At 39.0% G+C, this 13463-nt stretch overlaps 1 protein-coding gene across 12 annotated transcripts in view; it reads left to right on the forward strand.

The window, feature by feature from the left end:
• The window catches only part of camk2d1 (calcium/calmodulin-dependent protein kinase (CaM kinase) II delta 1), a gene marked incomplete at its 3' end in the record, with an annotated part of 90269 nt that overhangs the window by 20788 nt on the left and 56018 nt on the right, over positions 1 to 13463 (forward strand). For all 12 annotated transcript variants that reach the window (XM_084108742.1, XM_084108743.1, XM_084108737.1 and 9 more), the window contains exons 3-4: positions 5096 to 5155; positions 9338 to 9392. In XM_084108742.1, coding sequence (XP_083964868.1) covers positions 5096 to 5155; positions 9338 to 9392 — 115 coding nt within the window. The remainder of the gene's footprint in view (positions 1 to 5095; positions 5156 to 9337; positions 9393 to 13463) is intronic.

The following is a 13463-nucleotide window of genomic DNA, read 5'->3' on the forward strand; positions in this document are numbered from 1 at the left end:
ACCCGCTCAGATTAGGAAGCTGTGTCTCTCAGAGGTCCTCTTGTCTTCTGTGTAACGCGGGTCTCACGATCACAAGCGCGTCAGCTTCCGTCACTGAACAGAGGTGATGGCTATATATCTGAGATCGGCCACATTCACGCTTACACAATCAGAGATACTCTGGTAAAGCCCCCGTGGAATCGCATACAGAAGAGTTATGGCCACTGTTATAGATATAAGCTGACCAACTTTACTTCTCTTATAATAGCTTTGGATTGGCCAAGCCGTGGTTTCCCACGTACACTTATCTAAAGTAACATTACATTAAAACAGAGGCGAGACACTCCCAGATTTAGTTTGATCAAACAGCATTTGCTGTTCTAAATGGAAATTCCCTTCTTGTCTTTGCAAAACCACGTACACTTGAATCAGTGCCAAACATTTGTAATAAGTGATCCACTGGAGGCAAGCTGAGAGAACCCAAGTGCACTTTATTATAAACAAAAACAAACATAAAACAAAAACATGGCGTGGCATGAAAACAAAAACCAAGGCATGAACATGAACTTGCACAACAACAGATTTACAGGAAACAATACTTGACAAAGACACATGGCAAACATGAGGGATAAATACACACAAGACTAATGACTAGACAAGGGACACCTGTGAACAATGAACCAATGAACCAATGACAACATGACACATCAGACAAGGGAACACATGGCAGGATCACATGACTTACAAGGGATCACATGACAGACAATGAAACATGACTTGAACAAACCCAAAAACAAAACCGTGACAACATTAGTCGTCACTAATCTGACGCAGACTTGCGGGAACATACAAATCCATTTAATCCACTTGGGAAAACAATTTCAGAGCAAGTCAGAATAATCAAATGTAACAATTTATTATGTCAGGTAAATGTATCATGCCAATTTCATAATCAGTTCAAAGATAATCAATACAATAAAATTGCATGCTCAGAGATAAAGAGTAAAAGATGAAGGTGAAACACGACATTTTGAAAAATACATAATGCTGGAGTCTTTGAGATCCTTCATCGTCACGGGCTGATCTGAGTTCCAGGATCTCCTCGAGCCTCTTCATCTCCCTAAACACTCAGACCAACACAGAAACCTCTTTACAGATGTAGACATGACTTCACAGTGGGAGTTTGCATTAATCACCGTCGCAGACTTACTGGGGGCAGAGGTGGGGGCAAACCCACAGCAGTTAACCAGATATCTCTAAACTCTCCACACCTCATGACCTGTCTGGTTTACTACTGTGGGAATGAGACATTTGGACCAGTCGCACTGAGACATTTCAAATGATACCAAACATGTGTAATACTGTATGATAATTGTTCATATTAAACCATATAGATTTTGGGGTGAATTCAGGTAGGGATGGGTGAAGGGAACGATGTGTAAATTGGGAGGTGATCCACTCACGTGTGATCGTGTCTCGAGTGGGGATTGTAATATAGCAAGAGATTAATTTAACAATTAAGAGGTTCATTTTCCTTCGTTTTCTCAGAGAGTAAACCTCTCTTCCAGCTCTTCCAGTTTCTCCTGCCTTACACTGTTTACATTAGTGTGAGAGAACACACACACACACACAGACACACACACACACACACTCACTCACTCACTCACTCACTCACTCACTCACTCACACACACACACACACACACACACACACACACACACACACACACACACACACACACACACACACACACACACACACACACACACACACAGTTTTTGTCAGATCAAGTTCATTTCTGGGCTCATATTTCTCCTCCACATGTTTGCTTGTGTTTCTCGTCTGCATTATGTCAGTCGATGGACAGTGAGTTGATTTGAGAAGATCTGCTCCATTTCTGGCATCTCTCCGTCTCGGTCTGAGTCTGAGTCTGAGGGGAAATGACTGAACTGGGTCAGCGCAACACTTAAAATACGCAAAAACTAGATTTGAATGAAAAGCTCTCCATCTGGGGCATTTAATGAAGAACATGGAGTTTGGCCAAACTTTTCTAATAATGAGGAAAGAACAAAACTGATCACTCTGTTATTGTGCAGAAACATGAAGACACACACACACACACAGTTTAGTCAGTTTAATCCTGTGATGTCACAGGCTCGTGTGTGTGTGTCAGTGATGAATTTGATATTAGACGAAATCCTCATTAATGTCTTGAGATCATGATGATAAAACATCTGAGATTAAACTTTACACTCCAACAATCTTATTGGCTGAACTGCATCTGGAGTGATTGGTGAATGTTCTTTTTAACGGTTGTCAAACACACACACACACACACACACACACACACACACACACACACACACACACACACACACACACACACACACACACACACACACACACACACACACACAATATATTCTATAATGACATACTGAATTATGTGAAATCCATTCTAACTGTAAAGATTACAAGGTTTTGAACGGCTCTCTGTCAGGGATTCGGTCAGTGTGTTTGAGTGACAGTATTTCCTCTCTGAATGAGAATTGCTGCAGAGTTATGGATGAATGATATTATTCTGAGACAGTATGAAGTGGTTTGAGGTGAGATTAACTTTAGGACAGAAATATCAAGATATGGGGAACATAAATTCCTTATGTATTAAACATGAACACCATGTTTTTAAGTATTCATAGTGCATTCGAAATTAAATATTATAATCCATAATTTCTTAAAAAGGCCCTTTTACAGTCATGATGTTGTTTTCAGACTCTACTAGAACAGGTTTTCCTGCTTGAATGTTAATTATTTTCCTCATATACTCCATTGTTGCAGCTCCTCTCTTTCCAGTCTGTCAGTAACGCTCTGTTTACTTCCTGTCTCTATGAAGCCCCTCCTTCTGAAAAGCACACTGTGCTCTGATTGGTCGGCTGGAGCGGTGTGTTGTGATTGGTCGGCTGGAGCAGTGTGTTGTGTTGTGATTGGTGGGCTGGAGCAGTGTGTTGTGATTGGTGGGCTGGAGCGGTGTGTTGTGATTGGTCGGCTGGAGCAGCAGTGTGTCGTGATTGGTCGGCTGGAGCAGTGTATCATTATTGGTCGGCTGGAGCAGTGTGTCGTGATTGGCCACAGAGTCCTGCATGGGTCCGATTTTGTAAATCCGCACCCGCCCGTACCCGCAGTGCTTAAAACCGCATCCGACCCGTTTTCCGACAGCAGCACTAATTAAAATCCGCACCTGACCCGACCCGCTTAAAATAGAACCGACACCCGACCCGCACCCGAAATAAAATCAGTTTAGCCAATCACATTATAGACACAATTACAAAAATGTTTGTCGCCAGGTCATACAGAAGTTATTACACGACAATTAACACAAGGACAACTGCCGAAGCTGTCAAAAGCCCGGTAAATGACCACAAAACTGAGTAGCCTTATAACATTTTACCAATCGAACAGACGCGGCTGCAACACTATATGCCACGCAATTTCGTCGAGCCTACATCAGACAATTTTGGGTTCAAATACGCCCTGCACACCACACATACTTAACAGTGTTAAATGTGAAAATACTGTTCGATAGAACTGCTTTGTTACCACAGTTATCTGCGTGCTTCCTCAGCGATGAAGTTCCACATCTGCGGCTATCCAACACGAAAATGCAGCAAAGCCTTTCACAATAATTTCTTCAGATAACTCCAAATTTCTCCCACACACTGGACTTGACTTTTGATGACGTATTGTCGACAACTTTACAATCTCCACTAGCTATTCTTTTCTTCAACTCCTCAGCATCCATCTCGACGACTGCAAGCAGATCGCGCGCGCGGTTATGAGGAATTTTTAAAACTGAAAGTAGCCTAGGTAACGTTATAGATCCTGGGAGGGCGTGGGCACAAATAAACTGATGTGGATTTTAAATTATTTTATCAACTTGAAATACAGGCATATTGTTGTAGATGTGTTTCTAAAAATATGCATATATTTTTACGTTTGCATGTGATTGTTTTAAACCCGTGTTTAGACCCGTGTTTCCCCCGTGTCCGACCCGACCCGCACCCGTATCCGACACAGTTGGATATTTTTCACCCGTTTGAGCAAAATTTGCGGGTCACCCGTCGGATACCCGCACCCGTGCAGGACTCTCATTGGCCAGCTGGAGCAGTGTGTTATGTTGTGATTGGTCGGCTGGAGCAGTGTGTTGTGATTGGTGGGCTGGAGTGGTGTGTCGTGATTGGTCGGCTGGAGCGGTGTGTTGTGATTGGTTGGCTGGAGCAGCAGTGTGTCGTGATTGGTCGGCTGGTGCGGTGTGTCGTGATTGGTCGGCTGGAGCGGTGTGTCGTGATTGGTTGGCTGGAGCGGTGTGTCGTGATTGGTCGGCTGGAGCGGTGTGGAGCGGTTGTGATTGGTCGGCTGGAGAGGTGTGTCGTGATTGGTCGGCTGGAGCGGTGTGGAGCGGTTGTGATTGGTCGGCTGGAGCAGCAGTGTGTCGTGATTGGTCGGCTGGAGCGGTGTGTCGTGATTGGTCGGCTGGAGCGGTGTGTCGTGATTGGTCGGCTGGAGCGGTGTGTTATGATTGGTCGGCTGGAGCAGCAGTGTGTCGTGATTGGTCTGCTGGAGCGGTGTGTCGTGATTGGTCAGCTGGAGCGGTGTGTCGTGATTGGTGGGCTGGAGCGGTGTGTCGTGAATGGTCGGTTGGAGCAGTGTGTCGTGAATGGTCGGTTGGAGCAGTGTGTCTTGATTGGTCGGCTGGAGCGGTGTGTTGTGATTGGTCGGCTGAGGGTTCAGAAACAGTGCAAACCTTTTTCATGCTCAAACTGCAACATTACACACTAAAGAAATGCAATTTTCCAATGACTCCTGTTTGCTTGTTTATATAATCTGTTCATTTTGACCTCAGAGGAACGAGTAGAGACAGTATTTATTGACTCATTTAAACACTGGATCTATTAGAACTGACTTCAGACATATAACATTTATGTCCAGTGATATTCACTACATTTCCACTGCTATTAAACAAACATTTACATTTCATGTCCTTCAGCAGAAACTGTTATCCACAGACTAGTCAAGTGTTCAACAGACAAACATCTGTTTCTGCTTTTTTTTTTTGTAGATCACCAAAAACTGGAACGAGAGGCTCGAATTTGTCGTCTACTCAAGCATGCCAACATCGGTGAGTACACACACACACACACACACACACACACACACACACACACACACACACACACACACAGACACACACACTCAGTCACACACGCACACACACACACACACACACAGTCTTTCAGCACTAAATCTGAGCTGTTTTATGTTCAGTGTTTAAAATATTGTAAGTATTCAAACTAGATGCGACATGACAAGCTTCAAGGTATTTTTCTGTGAGCGTGACTCGTGTACATTACTAAAATATATTATTTAAAATGAACTGATTGGTTGCATTTACTTGCAACCAATCAGTTCATCAACCAATACTTGCATTTAAATTACACATAAGGAAGTTTCGGTTACACTTTATTTTAAGGTGTCATTGTTATAGTGTAATTATGTATGTAAGTAATATTAATTAACTAAATGTACCTACTATAGGATTAGGGTTTGGTTGTAATTATGTAATTATGCATAATTTACTGTTATAATTTATTACTATGTTAAGTACATGTAATATATGTAACACAGACGCTGTAAAATAAAGTGTTACCGAAGTTTTTATAATAATAACACTATAATAATACATTTTTAATGGAATAATTATATTTGTACTCTTTTTTTTTTTTTTTTTTATATAAACATTTATATAGTGGCTGTCATAAAAACATGATGCATTAAATATTGAAGAACATGTTAAGTAAAAATACAATGAATATGCAATATAGTGCATATATTTAGCAAAATATTATTTTCTATGTTTTTTTAGCTGACTAACGAGTTTATGGTCATCGAATGGCTTTTCTGAGGTAAATGTGATGTTGGATATTATTCTCAAGCTGTTTTATTGACGTCTTTCCGCGGTTGAAACACTGATCTGTCGATTACATGAAACATGATTCATTTCCAGACCTCAATAAAACAGCTTGAGAACAATAATGTCACGTAACGCCACATTTACCTCAGAAAAGCCTTTCAATGATCATAAACTCGTTAGTCAGCTAGAAAAACAAACCCTATGAATATTGAGCTAAATATATTCAGCACTTCATATGCATTATAATGTATGAATAAATCTGTACAGCCATCTTCTAAATGTTTATATTTAACCAACAATCTGGAGTAGAAACATAACTATATTAAAATGTTTATAAAACGGCCTTATGTAGTTAAACATTTAAACTTTTATTTGATTGTTAATTATTAAATAAAGTTTATTTAATCAATTGATTAACCACATTTAATTGTCGTTTTCTGTTTAGGTTTTGGGCTAAATTAATATTTAAAAAAAATATATAATTAAAAATTAGGTGCATCATTACAATTCATGAAATTAATTAAGAAGTTTAATATTAATACAACTATATATAAAAAATAAAATAATAAAAATTCTAAAGGAACCTTGAAATAATCTCCTGCTGGTGTTTTAGTGCAATTAAAAATAACTAGGCCACATATACAATACATCACAATCATTACATTATATAATGTTATTAATAATAAGATCGAATTCATCAATACACTGATAATTAGCAGGTTCGCCACTGGATGGAAGTTTTGTTCATTCATCAACTTAAAAAAGACTGAAAGAGATTTAAGAATCAATATTAGTTCATCAAAACGAGATTTCTGAGTGATTCATCATAATTATGTCATGCAAATCTAACCTGAAGCTTTTAGTCTGGAAACGTCTATAAATGTCCAAGCGTTTCAGCCCACACACACACACACACACACACAGCAGCCGAGAGATTACAAGCGTTGGCGTATTCTAGCAGTAATTATGACTATAACACAAAGCATTAGATGAGCTGAACGGCCCAGTCTCTCATTCCCACCCCCGATGTTCATCTTCTGCCACTGAAACTATTCAATCGGGTTATTGTTCAAGAGTTTACATGAGATGACACAGGTTCATTCCTATCCTTATTGCGTATGGATTGTTCGTTAGATCCCAAAGTCTCGTTTAGCCCTTCATTATAATTGATCTCCTTTCACACAAATATGACTTCAAGTCTTAAAGGTTTGCAATTCCAGTCAAGAGTCTTTGGTAACACTTTATAATAAGGTTCATTAGTTGTGTATTAACTAACATAAACTAACAATGAGCAATACATTTGTTAGCATTTATTAATCTTTGTTAATGTTAGTTAATAAAAATACAGCTGTTCAGTGTTTGTTCATGTTTGTTCTCAGTGCATTAACTAATGTTAACAAATACAACCTTTTGATTTTAATAACGTATCAGTAAATGTTGAAATTAACATTATCTAAGATTAATAAGTGCTGAAGAAGTATTGTTCATTCTTAGTTCATGTAAACTAATGTTAACCTTATTGTAAAGTGTTACAGAGTCAGTGAATATAAAAGCCAGTGGTTTTCCTAAAGGATCGAGGGTTTTCTCTCCGTCCGCTGGAAAGCCGTTCTCTGTGTTTCTATGGCAACAGGTTTGAGAAACGACTGAATCACAGAAGATGCATGAGATGTTTATACTGAGGGGATTCCTCCGTCTCTCTTTCCTCATGTAATCCGTCCATATTTATAAATCAAAAGGTCAGTTTCGATTCCTTTGAGAAATGACATCAGGCGTTCCCTCGTTCATCAAGATCACGTCATGATCTCGGCCGTTTCATTAGAGGATTTCTCCTCTCCAACGCTGAGTTATTGTCAAGACCGATGCATTCGAAGGCTCTAAGGCACTCACACTGCAACTAATGCTTTTCTCACTTAGTATTTTTGTCTTGTTTCCAGTCCAAATATCAAACATTTCTTAAATCGAGATGGATTTACTAAAGGAGTAAAATGACATTAGATATTTAGTCTTGTTTTCTGGGGAAATAAATAAAAATGAAGTGAGTTTTTGCTTATAACAAGCAAAATTATTTGCCAGTGGGGTAAGCAAAATAATCATAATTCAAACGGAAAACAGATTATTTTTCTTACCCAATTGGTTGATAATTTTGCTTGTTTTAAGCATCAGCTCACTTAATTTTGATTAATTCCCCCAGAAAACAGGACATAATATCTTATGTCATTTTACTCATCTAGTAAATGCATCTTGATTTAAGAATTTTTAGATATTTGGACTGGAAACAAGACAAAAAATAATTAGACAGAAAAGCATTTTTTGCAGTGGTTTTTAGGCTGGTTTTCCACTAAACGACTGAATAAATGCCTGTTTTTGCCCAGTTTAATGTAGTCCTGCATGCTTCCAGTTATTTTAGCTGTCCTTCACTGATAATTCAACCTTAGAATGCATTGTGACGACTTTCATATGGCTCAGGTATCGAATGGCATACAGACGTTATTCAGGCTGAGGGATCGATGTACCGTGTTTTCAGTGACATCCACTGTAGAAAAAGCTGTATAAAGCTTCTAGATCACTTATTATTTTCCACAGCTCATGTTGAGTTTTTGTGTTTACTGATGTTTCTTGGAAAGATATTTTTGGCGTGTTTCGAATCCAAAAACACAATAAACATAATATTAAAATCTCCCTGTAGTTAATAATTGTATCCTTTAAAACTCATCTTTGATCACTGAAATGACATATTTAAGCGTTTTTTCCTTAAAATATCTGGAATGTAACTCTACACCTCATTAAGTATTCGTGGTTCTATGAATATGCAAATGAGCCCCGCCTCCACTCACTCACTCAGCTCAGAGATCCACTGGTTGACGATCACACGTTGATCTGATTGGTTACAAGGTAGTTTGTGACGTCAGAAACACCAGCGATTTCAAAGCGTGTTTTTGAGACTGTCTTTGGTTCACTGCAGTTTTAAGGAGAAAATACTCAGCAATGGTGTCGACTTATGAATTTACACATGGTTTGTCTTAAAGCATATTAAAAACACCACATTAAAAGCTGGATTTTCACCACAGGGGACTTTAATTAATAAACAGAATGAAAAGATGTACGTCTATCCCGCACAGCATTGCTTTCATTCCCGCTATAAATCAAAGATGGCGCTGCTGTGAATAAGGTCTATTAAGATGGGATAGATGAAAAAATGACACAGTTCAGCTTTAGTGGATCTGCCCTTTATTCATCTTTGACAATGAGAGGAAGCAGAAGCAGAAATAATTCCAATTTGTGGAATAAACGAGTCTGTGAAAATCTCATTCTAACGATTATGACTGTGAGCTGCTCGATTACAATCTAATCAGTGTCTCTCTCTCTCTCTCTCTCTCTCTCTTTCCACAGTGAGGCTCCATGACAGTATATCAGAGGAGGGTGTTCACTACCTCGTCTTTGATTTGTGAGTGAATTTTTCTGTGTGTGTCTCTGTCTGTATGAGGTCACGTCTCCAGTTCTCCTGTGAGAACGAGAGCTCCTGCACTTACAAAATAAACTGCAAAAAAACTTATTTCATGCTGTGCTGATTAATTTAGGCAGATCAGTTTTGGCTGAGAAATGCCCCCCCCCCCCCCCCCCCCCAAAAGATAATTTAAAGAGAAAAGCATTGAATATACATCACAAAAAGTAGCTTTAGAAATAATAATATAGAAATAAATGATACTCTAAATGTGAAACTAAAACCACCAAGCCTCTGTCTTAATGAGTGAGTCATCGAATCATTCATTCAACCGATTCATTTAAACGGCGGATTCATTCGGGAACGAAGCGATTGGGCATTTTTATGAATGAGTCAATGAATCGATGACTCACTCAATTCATTTAAAACTGTTGATTCATTCAGTAATGACACGCCGCTGTGTGTCGCTCAGAGACGCACAACAGTTCTGCTGTGGCTTCGTTTAAAACAAAATTGAACAAAAACAGACAAAACTGTTGTATAAAATCAGGATTTGCAATCATGCAGATATAATTAAAAAAAAGAAGAAAACTCTTGCTCGTGTGAGATTGCTAAACTATATCATATGATATAAATATTAGTAATTTTTTGCTCTAATATCTTGAATTTTTGTGGCATTTTAACGGCATCCGTTGGCTTTGTCCAAAGATGATTCACCAGACTCAGTAATTCAGCTTTCAGGGTTTTGTGGTCTTTTTTTTTTTTTTTTTTGGTGGCCACTGTAGTTAGGGAAAGCTATGGAAGCTTGTTTCCGCCACAGAATGAAAAATAAAAAAGGTGATTGCGACTTTTTATCAGAATTGCATGATAAATAAAGTTGCAATTGCGGGAAAAAAAGTCAGAATTGCGAGTTTATTTCTCACAATTCTTACTTTTTAAAACGCAGTTGCGACTTTATATCATGCAATTCGGTCTTTATATCACACAATTCGGACTTTATATCACACAATTCTGACTTCATATCACACAATTCGGAGAAATAAAGTCAAAATTGCGAGATGTAAACTCGCAATTCTGAGATAAAAAGTTGCAATTGTCTTTAAAAATGTTTTATTCTGTGGAGGAAACAAGCTTCCAAAGAAAGCTGCATAAAGGGCCGTTCCAAACAAAAGTGAACGGCCGAATCTCTTCTGGAATCTCTTCTGGAATCTCTTCTGAATCTCTTCTGGAATCTCTTCTGAATCTCTTCTGAAATCTCTTCTGAAACTCTTCTGGAATCTCTGCTGAATCTCTTCTGAACCTCTTCTGAAACTCTTCTGGAATCTCTGCTGAATCTCTTCTGAACCTCTTCTGGAATCTCTTCTGGAATCTCTTCTGAATCTCTTCTGGAATCTCTTCTGAATCTCTTCTGAAATCTCTTCTGAAACTCTTCTGGAATCTCTGCTGAATCTCTTCTGAACCTCTTCTGAAACTCTTCTGGAATCTCTGCTGAATCTCTTCTGAACCTCTTCTGGAATCTCTTCTGGAATCTCTTCTGAATCTCTTCTGGAATCTCTTCTGAACCTCTTCTGGAATCTCTTCTGAACCTCTTCTGAACCTCTTCTGGAATCTCTTCTGAACCTCTTCTGGAATCTCTTCTGGAATCTCTGCTGAATCTCTTCTGAACCTCTTCTGGAATCTCTTCTGAGCCTCTTCTGGAATCTCTTCTGAATCTCTTCTGAAATCTCTTCTGAATGTCTTCTGAATGTCTTCTGAATCTCTTCTGAATCTCTTCTGGAATCTCTTCTGAATCTCTTCTGGAATCTCTTCTGAATCACTTCTGAATCTCTTCTGGAATCTCTTCTGAATCTCTTCTGAAACTCTTCTGAATCTCTTCTGGAATCTCTTCTGAATCTCTTCTGGAATCTCTTCTGAATCTCTTCTGGAATCTCTTCTGAACCTCTTCTGAAATCTCTTCTGGAATCTCTTCTGGAATCTCTGCTGAATCTCTTCTGAACCTCTTCTGAAATCTCTTCTGAATGTCTTCTGAATCTCTTCTGGAATCTCTTCTGGAATCTCTTCTGAACCTCTTCTGAAATCTCTTCTGAAACTCTTCTGGAATCTCTTCTGGAATCTCTTCTGGAATCTCTTCTGGAATCTCTTCTGAACCTCTTCTGAAATATCTTCTGAATGTCTTCTGAATCTCTTCTGGAATCTCTTCTGAACCTCTTCTGAAATCTCTTCTGAATGTCTTCTGAATCTCTTCTGGAATCTCTTCTGAACCTCTTCTGAAATCTCTTCTGAACCTCTTCTGGAATCTCTGCTGAATCTCTTCTGAAATCTCTTCTGGAATCTCTTCTTGAATCTCTTCTGAAATCTCTTCTGGAATCTCTTCTGAATCTCTTCTGAATCTCTTCTGAATCTCTTCTGGAACCTCTTCTGAATCTCTTCTGGAATCTCTTCTGAATCTCTTCTGAAATCTCTTCTGGAATCTCTTCTGGAATCTCTTCTGAATCTCTTGTGAAATCTCTTCTGAATCTCTTCTGGAACCTCTTCTGAATCTCTTCTGGAATCTCTTCTGGAATCTCTTCTGAACCTCTTCTGGAATCTCTTCTGAATCTCTTCTGAATGTCTTCTGAATCTCTTCTGAATCTCTTCTGGAACCTCTTCTGAAACTCTTCTGGAATCTCTTCTGAACCTCTTCTGGAATCTCTTCTGAACCTCTTCTGGAATCTCTTCTGAAACTCTTCTGGAATCTCTTCTGGAATCTCTTCTGAATCTCTTCTGAAATCTCTTCTGGAATCTCTTCTGGAATCTCTTCTGGAATCTCTTCTGAACCTCTTCTGGAATCTCTTCTGGAATCTCTTCTGGAATCTCTGCTGAATCTCTTCTGAAATCTCTTCTGAATCTCTTCTGAATCTCTTCTGAAATCTCTTCTGAAATCTCTTCTGAAATCTCTTCTGAATATCTTCTAGAACCTCTTCTGAAATCTCTTCTGAATCTCTTCTAGAATCTCTTCTGAATCTCTTCTGAAATCTCTTCTGAACCTCTTCTGGAATCTCTTCTGAACCTCTTCTGGAATCTCTTCTGAATCTCTTCTAGAACCTCTTCTGAAATCTCTTCTGAAATCTCTTCTGAACCTCTTCTGGAATCTCTTCTGAACCTCTTCTGGAATCTCTTCTGGAATCTCTTCTGGAATCTCTTCTGAATCTCTTCTGGAATCTCTTCTGGAATCTCTTCTGAATCTCTTCTGGAACCTCTTCTGAATCTCTTCTGAATCTCTTCTGAAATCTCTTCTGAACCTCTTCTGGAATCTCTTCTGAATCTCTTCTAGAACCTCTTCTGAAATCTCTTCTGAAATCTCTTCTGAACCTCTTCTGGAATCTCTTCTGAACCTCTTCTGGAATCTCTTCTGGAATCTCTTCTGGAATCTCTTCTGAATCTCTTCTGGAATCTCTTCTGGAATCTCTTCTGAATCTCTTCTGGAACCTCTTCTGAATCTCTTCTGAAATCTCTTCTGAAACTCTTCTGGAATCTCTTCTGGACCTCTTCTGGAATCTCTTCTGAAACTCTTCTGGAATCTCTTCTGGAATCTCTTCTGAATCTCTTCTGAATCTCTTCTGAAATCTCTTCTGAAATCTCTTCTGAATATCTTCTAGAACCTCTTCTGGACCTCTTCTGAAATCTCTTCTGAATCTCTTCTAGAATCTCTTCTGAATCTCTTCTGAAATCTCTTCTGAACCTCTTCTGGAATCTCTTCTGAACCTCTTCTGGAATCTCTTCTGAATCTCTTCTAGAACCTCTTCTGAAATCTCTTCTGAAATCTCTTCTGAACCTCTTCTGGAATCTCTTCTGAACCTCTTCTGGAATCTCTTCTGGAATCTCTTCTGGAATCTCTTCTGAATCTCTTCTGGAATCTCTTCTGGAATCTCTTCTGAATCTCTTCTGGAACCTCTTCTGAATCTCTTCTGAATCTCTTCTGAAATCTCTTCTGAAACTCTTCTGGAATCTCTTCTGGACCTCTTCTGGAATCTCTTCTGAAACTCTTCTGGAATCTCTTCTGGAATCTCTTCTGAATCTCTTCTGAAATCTCTT

The sequence above is a fragment of the Abramis brama genome (genome assembly GCF_963993115.1).
Source record: "Abramis brama genome assembly, chromosome: 3".
Taxonomy (NCBI): Eukaryota; Metazoa; Chordata; class Actinopteri; order Cypriniformes; family Leuciscidae; genus Abramis; species Abramis brama.